This window comes from Podarcis gaigeae, assembly GCF_964106915.1.
Source record: "Podarcis gaigeae genome assembly, chromosome: 17".
Classification (NCBI taxonomy): Eukaryota; Metazoa; Chordata; class Lepidosauria; order Squamata; family Lacertidae; genus Podarcis; species Podarcis gaigeae.
In genome coordinates, this window is record NC_139694.1 from 22,287,422 (window position 1) to 22,305,610 (window position 18,189).

The 18,189-nt window shown below is 45.7% G+C and overlaps 1 protein-coding gene and 1 long non-coding RNA gene across 2 annotated transcripts in view; one reads left to right on the plus strand and one right to left on the minus strand.

Moving 5' to 3' along the window:
• The window catches only part of LOC310835411, a 91,399-nt gene that overhangs the window by 41,625 nt on the left and 31,585 nt on the right, over window positions 1-18,189 (plus strand). The window lies entirely within an intron of this gene.
• Window positions 662-18,010, minus strand: RCL1 (RNA terminal phosphate cyclase like 1). Its single transcript, XM_083719524.1, has 9 exons — window positions 17,694-18,010; window positions 13,912-13,983; window positions 13,039-13,214; window positions 11,983-12,057; window positions 11,416-11,540; window positions 7,982-8,107; window positions 5,935-6,091; window positions 4,020-4,123; window positions 662-858 (listed from the first exon to the last, which is right to left on the minus strand). The coding sequence occupies exons 1-9, from the start codon at window positions 17,827-17,829 to the stop codon at window positions 708-710; spliced, it is 1,122 nt and encodes a 373-aa protein (XP_083575650.1). The 5' UTR covers window positions 17,830-18,010; the 3' UTR covers window positions 662-707.

Below are 18,189 nucleotides of genomic sequence, written 5' to 3' on the forward strand. Positions count from 1 at the left end.
TCTTTCCGCAGGGCCTGTAAGACAGAGTTGTTCCGCCTGGCCTTTGGCTTAGAATCAGTTTGATTCCCTCCCCCTCTTTCTTTTTCCTTTCTCCTCCTATGAAGAGATTGCTCCCTAATGTTTTAATGTTGTATCTTAATCTTTTAAATTGTATTTTAATCAACTTGTTTTTATTATTGGTTGTTAGCCGCCCTGAGCCCAGTTTTGGCTGGGGAGGGCGGGGTATAAAGAAATTATTATTATTATTATTATTATTATTATTATTATTATTATTATTAGGTACTCCTCTGACTGGAAGCCTACATCAGATGACGGCTTCCTGTTCTGACTTTTGTGGAAGCCATGAATGTTTCCTGGTTCAAAAGCAACAGGAAGTGTTGTTAACTGGCTTCCTTGTTGTTTCCCCACTCCTACAAAAGGAGAATGGAATGTGGGAAATTGCATCGCATGCAGTCACATCATCAGCTCATTGAGCTCAATGCTGTCTGCACTGGCCGGCAGCCGCTCTCCGGGAATTCAGACGGGGTTTCTTCCAGACTCACCTGAAGTTACTGGGGATTGAACCTTGCACCTACTGCATCCAAAGCTCCTCTCTACCACTGAGCCATGGCCCTTTCCCAGATTTAATTTGATTCTGCAAACACAGTCGATAACGTCCGTGTTACAAAAAGGGAATTAGTTTAATAATACAAAAATCCACAGCCACCTCATTTTACCGTCTTGCTAAGATTGGAAAACCCGATGCCCACACATGTCATTAAGACCTTGTCTCCACCTTTGCGTTCTTCGCCCGACGGTTTGCTTTCGATTTTAAACATAACCTGGAAGTAACTTCTCAGATGCCGCAGGAACTCAATTCTAAGAAAGGAAGAAAAGGCAAACGTGAACGTTTTAACCTACACAAAAGTTAATGTGGGCAACATCTGGATGCCAACAGATACACCTGAAATTTATAACGGGGGGGGGGGAGGGAATACACATGATTTATTAAAAAAAATTTTTTTCCAAGATTCTATATATTGAGCAAATTGGAAGTCTAGTACATGCAGAAAAGTACACATCGCAATTAGCATTTGATTTAGTTATGGAAACAGATGACTGGAGCTGACAAATTTATATCATAGGTTGTCCTAATATAACCAGCTAACTTATTAAACCTCATGATAATTCCACAATTATTGTCTATGTATTTCTAATAGCGTAACCAAACCAGTAATTTTTTTATATAACTGTAAAAACTACTCAAAAAATTTATTATTCCAAAAATGAAACCTTCATCTGGTTGTAAATATTAACAATATACCAGCAAGAACGAGTCTTTCTGTAAAAAAAATGATTTAAATCAAGTCTTACTGACTAGTGATTTAAATCAGGATTTAAACTGATTTCATTTAAACCATACCCACCCTGCTGACACTGGTGAGTTTCTTTTCATTGCTGACCGACACTGGATCCTGACAATTTGCAACCTAGTTTCTCCCATTGGGCGATCCCTGTTCGACCTCTGCTCCTGATATAGGCTCATTGCCAACACAGGAAAGATCACTTGGTCATCTTTGCAACCAAAGGCATCCCCAGCTGATTGCGTACTGCTCCCAAGTGTTATGTCCGAGAGCTTCTGGATTACCAACCATCAGTTGGTAACAGGCTCTCTCTGGTCTTCTTCCACCCAAATCACAAAATCTCCCCTTGGCTTCCAAGGTCAGAGGCCAAGGTCCAGCAGTAGTTTCCCAGCACAGCACCCATGTCATTGCGATGGCACCATCATTCTTCAGTTATCACAGTACTGTACCTTTCACACATACAGCACCGGTACCATGATAACCGAAAAAGGACAGTTCACGGTCTAGTTGTTCTAACTGTCGGAACCGGGGGATGAAAAGCCAGCTGGCTCAGCCGCAGCTGAAGTGTCTACCCTCTCAGCCTTGCCGCTGAAGAGATCCATCAGTCATCCTCCCCGACATGCGTCTGTGACTCAAGCAGAGCAGGCTTGAGCACCCATTACTCAGCAGTGTAAACTGCACAACAGATAATAATAATTTTTATTTATACCCCGCCCTCCCCAGCCAAGGCGGGCTCAGGGCGGTTAACAAGCAATAATAAAAACAGGTTGAATGAATACAACTTAAAAACAAAATTAAAATACAACATTAAAATATTGAAACATTAAAATATTAAAATCTAGCCTCATCACAGGAGGAGAAAGGAAAAGAAAGGGAAAAAAAAGAGAGGGAGGGAATCAAATTGGCTCCAAGCCAAAGGCCAGGCGGAACAACTCTGTCTTACAGGCCCTGCGGAAAGAAATCAGATCCTGCAGGGCCCTGGTCTCATGAGGCAGAGCGTTCCACCAGGCCGGAGCCAGTGTTGAAAAGGCCCTGGCTCTGGTTGAGGCTACCGGTAATCTAAATTCCTTAGGGCCCGGGACCTCTAGGGTGTTGCTATTTATGGACCTTGAGGCTCTCCATGGGGCATACGGAGAGATGAGGCTTGAGGCGTGGACTCAATACTTAACTACACATTTATTATACATAAATCAGGACAAAGAAAACATGGCTTCTCTCCTTGCTGTCTTCTCAGAGAGACTGAAAACAAAAGCAATACAGAACACAAGTTCCGCTCATGCCAGCAATCTGTGCTGGAATGTAAACAGGCATGTGACATGTAACAATCCACATATCTGCAGCAAAGGGTGGAATAGAATTCCCAACACTAACAGAATTCCAAAATAGATGCAGAAGCTGGCATGCAAGGCGAAGAAACCACAGCCAAGCTCTCCACTGGAAATGGTCAATTGCAAAGAAAGCAGGAGCTGCATCTCCCAATATTGGCATCTCCTTCCACCAATATCAAAACGGGTCTTTTCCTTTGCACAGACAGCTTTACGCCAAATGCTGAAACACACGCATTACTCCTCCCAAACACAAAAAGGGGATGCCTGGCAGTTTCTTTTCAATCTTCGCAAATCGAGTCAGAGAAGATGATTAAACGGTCCAAAATATTAGCCTTTCTGGACACTGAAATCCAGCTCCAATGGCTTTCTGGAGGTTCCCTCATTGCAACAAGTGAGGTTACAGGGAACCAGGCAGAGGGCCTTCTCGGTAGTGGTGCCCACCCTGTGGAACACCCTCCCATCAGACGTCAAGGAAATAAACAACTATTCAACTTTTGGGAGACATCTGAGGGCAGCCCTGTATAGGGACGTTTTTAATGTTTGTCATTTTACTGTGGTGTTTATAAATTGTGGGAAGTCACGCAGAGTGGCTGGGGTAACCCAGTCAGATGGGCACCATATAAAATCATCACCATCACCACCATGGCCCAGAGGTTACCCCAGAAAACAAGCACCCAGCTTGTGTGCCCATTACTTGCCGCAGCATGTTTCAGAGCTCTGGAAATGTGGAGGATTGATGAGCAAGTCATCTGTTGGCTTTCCTAAAATCAGACAACAGGTAATATACTGCAAAGGTAAAGGACTCTTAGCAAAGGGACGCGGGTGGCGCTGTGTTCTAAACCACCGAGCCTCTTGGGCTTGCCAATCAGAAGGTCGGTAGTTCGAATCCGCATGATGGGGTGAGCTCCCGTTGCTCTGTCCCAGCTCCTGCCAACCTAGCAGTTCAAAAGCACACAAGTGCGAGTAGATAAATAGGTACTGCTCCGGCGGGAAGGTAAACGGCGTTTCCATGTGCTCTGGCTTCCGTCACAGTGTTCCGTTGTGCCAGAAGTGGTTTAGTCATGCTGGTCACATGCTACCTGTGGACAAATGCTGGCTCCCTCGGCCTGAAAGCGAGATGAGCGCCACAACCCCATGGTCGCCTTTGACTGGACTCAACCGTCCAGGGGTCCTTTACTTTTTATCTTTTTACCTAATATACTGCACTGAGGGATTTGAAGAAGTTCCTTTCACAGCTACAAATTAAGCATTCACAGCAGTAACAAAATCTGTTATTCTATGCAATTAGCAAATTGAACAGAGATGGGTGATTCCTTCTCAGGGGGTGGGGGAAAGAGAAAGGACTTACGTGTATGGGGACAGAGGTCCTAGCAGGACTTTGGAGACGTCCTGCTGCCCAAGGGTCATGAGGAGCAGAATGAGGCTTTGGTTTGTTGAATCCACACAGCCGCCCTGCAAACGCAAACCATTTAATAATTAAGCTTTGCACCTAACCGGAAAATATGGGCGAAAAGGGGAAGAGGGAGGGAAAACCACAGAACAGCTACAAACTGCATTTCAAGGGTCAAAAAGATAAAACGCGTTCAGCGAACCCAACGGCCAAAAAGGTGCTTGAAATCAGTATTGGGACCAATTTGTGTGCAAAAGCAGAGGAATTTGTAGGGGCAAAGGAGTCAACTGCCCAATCCCATGTATGCCTACTCAGAAGTAAGCCCCACCACAGTCTAACAGATTTACCCTCCGGGAAGTGGGCACAGGCACGCGCAGCCCGAGTTAACCAAGTGGAAATAGCTCCATCATATGCTGAGATAGAGAGAGTCCTTTCTGCAAGACCAACCCACCAGCCCAATCTGTGGCATGTGTTTTCTTTTTAAAATTTTTTAATTTTTTTAAACTTTCAATGCAAAATTACAACCAATGAATCCAAAATAAAACAGTACAAACAAGGGGGGGGGGACCACAAGAGCAAAAAGAACAAGAACAAAACAAAACAAAAAAGCCACATCTACAAATAAAACCGTATCATCATTCTAATCATTACGTACATATACACATATTGACTTCCTTCCTTTGTTCTAAGACCTCGAAATTTTTACTCTTTCTAAATTGTTGTGTCTAATGTAGATTACCTCTATCTTTATACTTTTTGCACCATTTTTCTCTTTCTTTAACCCTGCAAAGCTTCATCTGTTACATACCGATATGCTTACTTCACAACAATGTTTTCTCATATACTCTTTAGCGCATCCCCATTCTTTTAATAATTTTTGGTCCGATTGTCCCCTAATGAATGCTGTGAGTCTTGCCAGATGTATATATTCACAAAATTTAATTTGCCATTCTTTTATTGATGGAATTTTTCTCCCTTTCCAATTTTTTGCTATGAGCATACTGTCAGCTGTTGTCGCGTAGAGGAATACTTTCCTTTGATTCTCAGGAATATCATTTGTGATTACAGTGGTACCTCTGGTTACGTACTTAATTCGTTCCGGAGGTCCGTTCTTAACCTGAAACTGTTCTTAACCTGAAGCACCACTTTAGCTAATGGGGCCTCCCGCTGCTGCCACACCACCGCCGCGCAATTTCTGTTCTCATCCTGAAGCAAAGTTCTTAACCAGAGGTACTATATCTGGGTTAGCGGAGTCTGTAACCTGAAGCGTATGTAACCCGAGGTACCACTGTATACCTAAAAGGAATGCCTCCGGTTTTTTACTAAGAGATATTTTAAACATCTTTTTGATTTTCTTCATATATTTCACTCCAAAATTGTTTCATAGGTCGGCATTCCCACCTCTGTGGAATGCGTTTTCTTGACCTCAGATGCACTCAGGAAGAGCATAGAAAGAAACATGACCCTGGCTTTCCAACTCCGTCCTGAGCCTTACAGCCCATTAGGCAACCATGAATAAGGCCCATCTCTTTCTCCGGCTCTCATTAGGAAGTAAAATAGTCATTGGCATATCATATCCAACGACTTGAGCTGACCACTAACGGATCAGGAACCCATTTAGCGCAGGGTGCATCAGCAGCAAGAACAAAATGATTCTGCGGCCTACAGCCTTCCTAATCAAAGGGGCAAAGTCTTTCGAAATCAGAGAAGTGCTCTAATTGCCTCTTAAAGATGAGTCCTATTTCTGACCAAGATCATTAATTGGCCTGGGCAGCATGGAGAGAAAGAGAGTTTCCCTAATGCAAAGATGTAAAACGAAGTTATGAGGCACCACCACAATTCTTTAGGGGGCGAAAACGAAACAGCTACTTACTCTATGAATCTCTTCAAGTAGCAACTTTGCACAGTTTATGGCCAGGTCTTCCGGAAACACAGCCGGGCCCTGTCCCTGGGGGCTGGAGGCCAACTCAGCACTGAGGAAAGTACCATTTATTGTCTCTGCAACCAGAGTGAGGCCGAAACCTGGGGACCTGAAAGAAGAAAGCACACAGGACACAGGGGTGGAATGAAAGGAATTGTTTCATTTTAAAATCCCGTGATGAAGGTGCCTGCTTATTGCTTTAAAAAAAAGCAAAGCCTTAACTTACACGTAAAAAAGTAACGTTCTGGTATAAAATAGTCAGTGACATTTACTCCCATCAACACCTAATTGGGCCTGGTCGTTCTCCTTGACCCCTGGACAGTTTTGCACCAGGCCTGTATAACTGATCCTAGAAATGGCCATGCCAAGGTTTTCCGAAGAGCTCTTCCCTAATGCTGGCCACCGGATCCTTTCAACCAGAAACCCCGGGATCTTCAGCATTCAAATCACTTACTAAGCCACTGAGTTACTATGCCCATCACTGGGTACATGAGAAAATGCATTGCACAGAGTTTAGACTGTTTGTTCCATCAGGTTCAGTACAGTCTGCACAGAGGAGCCAGAGTGGGGCTGAGTTTGGTCCTAGATCGTAGCTCCAGCTTCAGGAGAAGAAAACCCACTTGGAGGATGCTGTGAGACAGCAAAGGTCTTTGATACCTGGTTTGATATCAGGGCAAAACAGGACCTGAAGGGCAAGTAATTGCAGTCCTATAAAATAAGAGGCAGTGAGAGATTTTACTTTCTTGGGCTCCATGATCACTGCAGATGGTGACAGCAGCCACGAAATTAAAAGACGCCTGCTTCTTGGGAGAAAAGAAATGACAAACCTAGACAGCATCTTAAAAAGCAGAGACATTACCTTGCCAACAAAGGTCCGTATAGTTAAAGCTATGGTTTTCCCAGTAGTGATGTAGGGAAGTGAGAGCTGGACCATAAAAAAGGCTGATCGTCGAATAATTGATGTTTTTCATTATGGTGCTGGAGGAGACTCTTGAGAGTCCCATGGACCGCAAGAAGATCAAACTTATCCATTCTTAAGGAAATCAGCCCTGAGCGCTCACTGGAAGGACAAATCCCGAAGCTGAGGCTCCAAGACTTTGGCCACCTCATGAGAAGACTCCCTGGAAAAGACCCTGATGTTGGGAAAGATGGAGGGCACAAGGAGAAGGGGACGACAGAGGACGAGATGGTTGGATAGTGTTCTCGAAGCTACAAACGTGAGTCTGACCAAACTGCAGGAGGCAGTGGAAGACAGAAGTGCCTGGCGTGCTCTGGTTCATGGGGTCACGAAGAATCGGACACAACTAAATGACTAAACAACAACAAAAATAAGAAGCGCACTTGGGATGGAGGTGTAAAAAGGAGACAGACAGCTTGCGCCAATAAAGGTCAATAACAACAGGAGACAGGCAGAGCTGAATGAGCTGTGCCTTAAGAAATTTCCAAGTCCATTGGATGGCAAACTCTTGAACAACCTGCTGCTAAAGTATGTGTGGAAATGTAAGAATCCTCTTCCCGAGGGTTGTAGAGTTTGGGAGCAGGGTGGGCAGAGTTCAGGAGGGGTTTCCTTCCTTACGAAAGCTGGTTGTGATCAAAAAACACAGAAGGTCAGGTGGGTCAGTTGAAGCTCAATGAAAAACTCAGGCATTGTCAGAGTGGAAGCCAGGAGGGTCCATGGCTCCAATCCCATTTCAGCCACAAATTCAGCAGTTCAGCCTATGACAAGCCTCTGTTCCCCGAACCCCACTAATTCCTCACCTACCGTACAGATAGAACGATATCTTGCAGAACTGTTGCAAAGATTACCGAGACGCTTTGAAAACTGCAAATTGAGCTGTATCAATGCTACAGAATTGTTATTACCAGATTGCCTTCTGCCCCCACCTCCACCCCTTCTCCTTCAAGCAAGCATTATATTAGTAAACCACAAATAAATACCCTATTAAAAATAATGGGTGGGGGGTACATATAAAATATTATTATTATTAGGAAAACTTACTTCCCAGAGCTTGTCCCTTTCATATGGTCTGTGTGAATGTAAATATCCGGTAGGAATTTATTCAGGATGCTCCTTGCAGAATCCACAATTCGGTTTGCAATCTGCGGGGACACTCTGACCGAATAGCTGGTTTATGAAATTAAGGAATTTCTTATAGAAAAAGGCGTTAACACAAAAGCAGGCCAGTACACAGAAGAGGACTTCCTTTTTTACTTTGTTGTTGTTGTTTAGTCGTGTCCGACTCTTCGTGACCCCATGGACCAGAGAACGCCAGGCACCTCTGTCCTCCACTGCCTCCCGCAGTTTGGTCAAACTCATGCTGGTAACCTCGAAAACACTATCCAACCATCTCGTCCTCTGCCGTCCCCTTCTCCTTGTGCCCTCCATCTTTCCCAACATCAGGGTCTTCTCCAGGGAGTCTTCTCTTCTCATGAGGTGGCCAAAGTACTGGAGCCTCATGAGGTGGCCAAAGTACTGGAGCCTTTTGCACTTTATTTATATTTATTTACATTTTATACATCCTTTTTATTTTTGACAAATAATCATAAATAAACGAGAATAAAAATGTGCGCCCCGCCACCAAGACCATTCCATTATAACTATCCAACCTCCCAAAATTTCAACACCTCTTGCGATGGTCTGACTCCTTTCTGTTTTAACAGTACAAATTCTACAAGCGTATCTCCTCCAAAATCATTTCTCCTGTGTATTCCCCATCTAACCTTAATGGCACATGTTAATTTATCATTAACAGCAATATCCCACACCTCTTTATACCATTCTTCCATTCTATATTCTGCTTGCCCCTTCCACTTCCTAGCTATAATTCATGCAGCTGTCAATAAATTTGTGACCAAGTCCTTCATAGCCAGAAGAGGACTTCCAACACATTTGTGCTTTTTGCTTTTTTGCTTTTTAAATATTTTTTTATAAATTTTCCATTTAAACAATATATTCACATCATTATTATCCGCTTTACTTCTTTGGCTCTTTAGAGCCTAGCAACCTCCTTCCCTCCCACCTCTTGGCTTTCAAAAGTAACCTTTCTAACACAACATTTTATATATTTTCCAATTCTAATATAACCCACTACAAAATACCTCAAAATTTAAATAAATGTAGAAAGGTAAAAATATTCTCATTAAAAGCCTTCAGCTAACCCTACTAGTATTGTCAATTGCTTACAATGGTCTTTCAAATATTGTATATACTCCAGTTCTTTTGGAATACTTGATCGTGCTGGTTTCGGATTTTTCCTGTCACCTTCGCCAGTTCTGAAAAGTCCATCATTTTCATCTGCCACTCTGCTTGTGCGTTTGGATGGTTTGCAAGTGTTACTTAACTGTCCATGGTCAAAAGCAGGGGTCAGCAAACATTTCCAGCAGGGGGTTGGTCCACTGTCCCTCAGACCTTGGGGGGGGGGACGACGACTATATTTTGAAAAAATATATATGAACAAATCCCTATGTCCCACAAATAACCCAGAGATGTATTTTAAATAAAAGGACACATTCTGCTCATATAAAAACACCAGACAGGCCCCACAAATAACCCAAGAGGTGCATTTTAAATAAAAGGACACATTCTACTCATGAGAAAACACGCTGATTCCCGGACCGTCAGCGGGCCGGATTCAGAAGGCGATTGGGCTGGATCCGGTCCCTGGGCCTTAGTTTGGTCAAAAGAGTTTGCTGAATGTATCTTGGGCAGCATCATGTGCTTGCAGGAAGATACAGCGCCCTTGTTTACTGTGTCCCTCTCCAACCCACCCAGCTGCTTGAAAGGGCTAACCACACCACAGGGCTAGTCAACAGCGCCAACAACCAATTCAACATGGAAAAAGGAGTGACAACTTCCTACAGCAAAGAAGAATGGTATAATTTTTATCTTTCCGAGCATGTACCTCAAACAGAGTTGGGGGTGGGGGGGCTTGAGTATGTAGCCATCCCAACCCTGAATTCAGAGTTTTAAAAGATCCTACACATGAAAGGATTAGGAAAGTGTCAAGAGTAAAAGATGAGACTAACCACTAGGTGGCCTATTCTGCACTTCCTGGTTTTACTGCTTGACTAGTACGGCAGACAGTTTAACCCACGTGTCAATTGAGCAGAAACACCAGCAAAGAGTGACAGGTTCCCGTGCTCTTTTAGCTTTCACTTTAAATAGAGAACAGAGCGAGGAAGGGAAGCTGCTAGGAAACAGTTTTGTTTTGCAACAAAAGCAGAGGCTGAGAAAGAGCTGGGGTGTGTGTGTGTTCCCCTTTATGCACAGAACTCAAGAGGATTTACAAAGCAGACGTGGTTAGGATGGCACCGTTCGCCACAGCTCGCCTTATCACCTGAGGGCAATTACGAATCAGCAAAGAAAGCTCGACCAAAGTGGATTCTTATTTTCCCTTTTAGATCACAAAATGTTTAAAACAGATATGCCTGAACAGGTGGGGCCACTAAATGTAGTGTTTGCGCTAGCAATTTTTGCACCTTTATTTCCACACTGTGCATGCACCTGAACAGCATATACGTATGCACTAATTTGCAGTGGAATGCTATCCCCAGGGAGATTCGCCTGGCTCCTTCATTATACACCTTTAGGTGCCAGGCAAAATGTTCCTTTTTAACCAGGCCTTTGGTTAATCTGATTGACATCCTATACCCTTTTAAAATATGTGGGGTGTTGGGTTACTGGGTTGTTTTTATTTCGATTATGTATTTTGTGGTTTTATATTCTGATTTTATTCTGTGAACCACCCTGAGACCTCCGAGTATAGGGCAGTGTATAAATTCAGTGAATAAAATAAAGCAAAACTCTGTGCCACGTGGCTAAAGAGTTCAGACTGCTCTAGGTAAAGGTAAAAGGTAAAGGACCCCTGGACAGTTAAGTCCAATCACAGGTGACTATGGGGTTGTGGTGCTCATCTCACTTTCAGGCCGAGGGAGCCGGCGTTCGTCCATAGACAGCTTCCTGGGTCATGTGGCCAGCAGGACTAAACCACTTCTGGCGCAACGGGACACCGTGACGGAAACCAAAGCGCACGGAAACAACATTTACCTTCCTGCCACAGCGGTACCTATTTATCTACTTGCACTGGTGTGCTTTTGAACTGCTACGTTGGCAGAAGCTGGGACAGAGCAACGGGAGCTCACTCCGTCGCACGGATTTGAACTGCTGACCTTCTGATCGGCAAGCGCAAGAGGCTCAGGGGTTTGGACCACAGTGTCACCCACATCTACCATGGCTCCACCATCCGCATCCTGGCACTGCACATCAGTTGTGCATATAACACTATGCCTTACTAACCACACAATGTAATACACATCTATTTGCAAGGGAACCACACTGAATCAATGGGGCTTACTCAGATCTGTGGATATTCGAATTGCAGCCTATACAAGGTAAGCAAAGAAATCAGTTTGAAAACCTTTCAAGAAGGATACGCCACACCTCTGATGCGCTTAATTTTGCCAGGATCAACATACTGAATGGGCATCAATGCTTTCTTAACAGGACAACTGAATATCACTTCGCCACCTCCTTTGGGAGGCATGCCCCTCCGCACGATCTGAAAACAATAAATGAGAATTTTAAGCAGTAAGGTTTTTAAGAGCTCTGGCTTTTTCATACAACAACATTTGAAGACAAATTCTAGCGAGGCATTGCAGCTACCACAATGTACAGTGGTACCTCAGGTTAAGTACTTAATTCGTTCCATAGGTCTGTACTTAACCTGAAACTGTTCTTAACCTGAAGCACCACTTTAGCTAATGGGGCCTCCTGCTGCTGCCGTGCTGACAGAGCACGATTTCTGTTCTCATCCTGAAGCAAAGTTCTTAACCTGAGGTAATATTTCTGGGTTAGCGGAGTCTGTAACCTGAAGCGTATGTAACCTGAAGCGTATGTAACCCGAGGTACCACTGTATAGGAAAGCTCATTCAAATCAGGGAGAAAGGTTAGCTCACTCGATATGAATAAGAATTCATAGAAATAGTGGTTTGAGGTCTTACCTTCAGTTCCAATTCTTCGCCATCGATTCCAAATCTTTTCAATAAAGGCAGAGCTGTCGCCTTAAGACAATCCACCTGAAAGATATTCAGTGAGAAAGCCTCTTGACTAGAAGACAACACAAACAATCTTTGCGCCCCAACCAATTAAAAGTTCATTCTGAGAAGGAGTTTTTAATTCACAATGGGTTGGGGGGGTGCATGTGTGATTAGATTTGCCAAAAGCAACATAGCACCAGAAATTGGTTCGATTACATGTACTTTGGATTCATAATATCAACAATTCCTTTTTCATTTTCTCCATTAACCAGTTTCAGTTAGAGCAGCCTTGAGCTGTGGCTACGGGGCAGCCACAGAACATGGTCTCTTATCCCTGCAGCACTCCCAGTGACAGACTCTTTCTCTTTCTCCGTGTTAAATGACATGGACACAGTAAAAGGATTTGCCATTATAGACCCAACAAGAGCGGAAGTGTGGGTGTGGGGGCACGAACCCCCCCCCCGACCAAATTAAGGGGCCTATGTGGCCACAAATCAATGACTTACCAAGCTCTCTTCCCCCAGGCTCCTCCTTGCTCTTGTCGCAGCCACCCTCCACTCTTCCTGCCATCTCGCTCCTAATAATTTTATTATTTATTCCCCACCCATCTAGCTGGGTTTCCCCAGCCACTCTGGACGGCTCCCAGCAGAATAGTAAAAACACAGTAAAACACCAGACATTAAATACTTCCCTAAAAAGGGCTGCCTTCAGATGTTTTCTGAAAGTCAGATTGTTGTTTATTTCCTTGACATCTGAAGGGACTGTGTTCCACTGGGAGGGTGCCACTACCGAGAAGACCGTCTGCCTGGTTCCCTGTAACTTGGCTTCTCGCAGTGAGGGAACCACCAGAAGGCCCTTGGAGCTGAACCTCAGTGTCCGGGTAGAATGATGGGGGTGGAGACGCTCCTTCAGGTATACTGGGCTGAGGCCGTTTAGGGCTTTCAAGGGCTGCACCAACACTTTGAACTGTGCTTGGAAACATAAAAACATCATTGACACTTGGGACGATTCACGACTTACCGTGGGATCCACTTGATCATTGGTGGCACCGCGGAGAACAATCCTTAGAGGGTGCTTCATGAATGGCGCTAAGCACAGCAGGCTTTCCAAATAATACCCAATGCTGCGGTTGGGGCTGCAGTCGTGTTCCAGTGAACCCCCGTAGAGCAGACCAGGCTGATAGTATAAAGTGGTACCTTTCAAAGAGCATGGAAAACGTTCTCTGCATTAGTTGTCCATGACTATAACAAGGTTGACATAAGCCAGAAGTTGGGCTTGCCCAACCCTGGAGGAAGTGATTATTGCATACACCTGCTGAAGGAGATGCCTGGTGACCCTTTTAAACCCACTGCAGCCATTGAAATGGGATGCAGGTGGCGCTGTGGGTTAAACCACAGAGCCTAGGACTTGCCGATCAGAAGGTTGGCGGTTCGAATCCCCACGACGGAGTGAGCTCCCATTGCTCAGTCCCTGCTCCTGCCCACCTAGCAGTTTGAAAGTACGTCAAAGTGCAAGTATAAATAGGTACCGCTCCGGCGGGAAGGTAAACGGCGTTTCCGTGCGCAGCTCTGGTTCGCCAGAAGCGGCTTAGTCATGCTGGCCACATGACCCGGAAGCTGTACGCCGGCTCCCTTGGCCAATAAAGCGAGATAAGCACCACAACCCCAGAGTCGGTCACGACTGGACCTAATGGTCAGGGGTCCCTTTACCTTTACCAGCCATTGAAACAATTGCAGGAACTTTCCCGGCTTCCTGCCTTCCCTCCCCTTTGAGTATCCCGTTTCAAATTTAAGACAGTTAACTTCCGGGAGAAGGGCTATGCTCTCTTGCACTCCGTAAAGTGCTATACATTACACTGTGACGGTTCCAAGTAGGTAATAGATACATAAATACCTGTTTGGTTTATTTCAATCCTAGAGCCATTGGTTATTTTGTCAATCAGCCGGATAAAGTTTGCTTCAAAATCTGTCAGAGAAACATAGATGCTTAGCGTTCAGTCACTATTCCGAGAACCTTAATGAAATCCCAACAACAATGTGCTACAATGTACTACAATCAAAACTTTTTCCCCATTTAAACTCTTTAAACAGTTTGCCAACCTTGCCATTAAAAGTAGATGGGGGAGAGCAAAATGCGTCCCCATTTGGTAGCTGAGGGAACCGTAAGAATTTTGTCTGACTGAACGCAAGGCTGTGATCCTGCACAAACTCTTGAATGCCAGCCCCATTTACACAGAGTGAGGCTCTCTTCCAGGTAAACACGCGCTGGCCTCATCTGCAAGCCCCCTTTCGGTGTTATGGGAGCAGGCCAGAGTTAGAAAGTCAGATATATAAGCTGAGAGACTCCCACAGAGCAAGGTAAAGTCATGCTGGAATCAGTAGCAGATCATTAGCTCCTTCTAAACCCTGCAATGTTCTCAACAATAAGCTCTAGGGGGAAAACCAACTTGATGCAACTTGTATGGGCATTCAGAATTCCAACCCATCCACTCATCCTGTCCCCCACTGCTTCCCTACATATTAGCTACTGCGATTGGACATGGTCCATATTTGAGGAAAATCTTTTATATTATGAGAGGGAGGGTGTGTAAACAATGGCAATAGAGTGGTACCTCAGGTTACATACGCTTCAGGTTATAGACTCCGCTAACCCAGAAATATTACCTCGGATTAAGTACTTTGCTTCAGGATGAGAACAGAAATCGTGTTCCGGTGGCGTGGCAGCAGAAGGAGGCCCCCATTAGCTAAAGTGGTGCTTCAGGTTAAGAACAGTTTCAGGTTAAGTACGGACCTCCGGAACGAATTAAGTACTTAACCTGAGGTACCACTGTACTATAACCCTTAAGCGAACCTAAAAAGTAAGCTATACAGAGGGACCCTAATGGATCCAGTTCTGGTAATCTAAAAACACAGCTCCCTGGGCGCAGCCTCAAATCTGATAATACAAAAATGGTGTTCCCCACACCCTTAACCAGGCATAGGCAAACTCGGCCTTCCAGATGTTTTCAGACTACAGTTCCTATCATACCTGACCACTGGTCCTGTTAGCTATGGATGATGGGAGTTGTAGTCCCAAAACATCTGGAGGGCCGAGTTTGCCTATGCCTGCCCTTAACAATTCACAGAATTGGAAAGGACTGTGGGGCTCAGCTGGTCCTGTGTCCCAGTTCTATGCCTATTTCCAAAACTAGCACGCATTTCCAGCAACACTAATATAAATTTATCACTGATTGACAGAAGACATTTCAGGACAGATAAATGGAAGTGTTTCTTCCCTGAGTGTTGAACTCACTGCTACAAGATGTGGGTAGTAATGGCCACGAACTGAAGATGGCTTTAAAGGGGGATTTGACCTGAGATAGCTCCGTCAGTAGAGCATGAGACTGTTAACCTCAGGGTAAAGGGTTCAGGCCCCATGTTGGGAAAAAGACTCCTGAATTGCAGGGGGTCAGGCTAGATGGCCTTTGTGGTACCTTCCAACTCTACAATTCTATGATACTATGACACATTCATAAGGCTATCAGCGGATACTAGTTGTGCTCCCTGCGTGTAACCTCTGGGTTTAGAAGCCAGTATACCACTGAATATGGAGGGCTATAGCAAGAGAAGGCTTTTGCTGTTTTATTGTTTCGAAGTTTTATTACAATCAAATGGTATAAAAACCTTGGGGAAATAAATAAAACTGCCTTCATGACCTTCTTGTGGACCAGAGGCTGAGCTAAATGAGCTTTTGGTCAAATCTAGCGGGACTTCCACAATCTTACACTTCTATCCCTACCCCATTCCTCCCAAACATTCAGACTGGGATAGATGAGATCAGCCCATCTTACCTTCAAACCAAACAAGTTTACGGGTAATTCCAACTAGCCAAAGGCCAACCAGCGAGTCTGATGGGTGAGGAAGAATCTGAAGCCGTGCTTACCCAATGTAGTCTGCCCTCGATGTACCACACATGCTCCAAAAAAGAGGAAACCAGGGCTGCGTTCCTAACCCCACTGAAATCAACAGAACTTAGAAATTTTTAGGCTTGTGATTAGGTCCTCTCTGAATAACGGAGAGATACGTAGCATGCATAGCTTCTTCCTATTCTAGAGCTAAAATGCCTGGAGTTGTACTTTCATACATCTCTGCTCTGAGAAGCTCCAGAGGCAAACCTGTGTTTCCCAGATCATGACAAAGCATTCTGTGTCGGTAAACAGAATTTCACTTCAGGCAGCGACAAACTGGTTGTCCAAGCAGCTGATAACTCTGCACAGAGGAAGCAGCATACAAGAAAGACTCAAGGATGCTCGGACTTGCCTCCATGCAGGCTGGCACATCCGCCTCCTACAACCCCAAGACCAGCTACCCTTCTTGCCCGAGTGAAAGCGGGCAACAGCACAGCTGCTCCCTTGCAGCGCCCAGCCTAACGCTAAGAAGAAGAACCACCTGTGGCCTCACAGAAGAGGTTGGATGGCCATCTGCCAGGGATGCTTTAGCTGAGACTCCTGCATTTCAGGGGGTTGGACTAGATGACCCTCAGGGTCCCTTCCAACTCTACAATTCCATGATGCTAAGAAACTGTCCCCTTTGGCTGGGGCACGGTGCCGACAACGCCAAGGTTGTGCAGGTCGGATCCCCGCAGGGCCGGATTTAGGTTTGGTGAGGCCCTAAGCTACTGAAGGTAATGGGGCCCTTTCTTTGTCCAGCTGTCCTTTGTCAACAACAAACTGTCACTGGTTTTTTGTGTTGAATATATGCTATATGGTAATTTATGGACCTCATAGGTATCTAAAGCCATTTGCACATTACAAAATATGTACTTTATCAAAGTGATTGTTGAACTGAAATACAGTTAAGAAGAAGTATATTAATAGTGAAAGACAAAATATATAAATGAGCAAACCAGTGACATTTTAGGGAGCAGGCTAGCAGGCGGGGCCCATGACTTACACCATAGGAGCCTACACAACACAGAACACTGTTGCTGGGTGTAGGTTTTATTTTATTTGCTTTTTATCTTATATTTCGGAATGCACATCCAGGTGTTGTTTTTTCCTTTACTTTTTTTTGGGGGGGGGGCAAGAGAGTGGGGCCTCAAGCTATAGCTTGCTTAGCTTATACAGCAGTACCTCGGGTTAAGAACTTAATTCATTCCGGAGGTCCGTTCTTAACCTGAAACTGTTCTTGACCTGAGGTACCACTATAGCTAATGGGGCCTCCTCCTGAAGCAAAGTTCTTAACCTGAGGTACTATTTCTGGGTTAGCGGCGCCTGTAACCGGAAGCGTCTGTAACCCGAGGTACCACTGTACATCATTCCGGCACTGGATCCCCGTCAGGGGCAGCTGCAAATTCCTGCACTGCACGGGGGTGGGGTGGATGACCCTCAGGGTCCCTTCCAACTCTAGGTTTTGCTGCTGCTGCTTCTTTCTCCTCCACCCAACCATAGCTGTCAACCTTCCCTTTTTTGCGGGAAATTCCCTTATTCCAGCGCCATTTCCCGCTGCTTCCTGCTGCTATCCCGGGTTGTTAGGTAGACTGTTAGGTAGACTGTCCCCGGGACAGGTGAGGCTGCTGATCTCTTATTTTCAAATCTGAAAGTTGATAGCTATGCACCCAACCCGCCTGCCCTCCTCCTCTCCAGGCAGCCCCTCTCCTCGCCCGCCTCCCTCCTCGCTCGCCCAGGGCAGACGCACCTCGGAGTCCCGGGTTCTCCTCCTTGGCCCGGATCTTGCGGATCTTGACCGGGCGGCCGCTGAGCGTGGAGAGCACCAGCCTCTGCCGCAAGAAGTTGCACCCGACGTAGCTGAGAGAGGCCGAGGCACTCGCCATGGCGCCGGTTCCTCCGCGCTGCCTCCGGGGAGAGCAGGCGGCGGCAGCGGCAGGGGACGCGTCCGGCGGAGGAGCTCGCAAGGAGGCAGGCAGGCAGCGAGCGCCGGGTTGTTATGGTCGCAGGGAGCTCCGCATCGCCCACGTGGTTTGGAGCAGGAAGAGAGAGCGCCGAGACGTCGAGGGGTCAAAGGGGAAGGGGCGGGGCTCCGGGGCCCGGGCGGCCAGTGGGAGGAGAGGCTGCTGGGGAAGCAGGAGGCGGGTCGAGGGAAGGAGGCGCGCCGTGCCAGGAAAAGGGCGGAAGTGCTAGCGAAAGCATGGCTAGGCTGGGAACCCCAGCAAAGGATGCCATAGGCAGCGCCA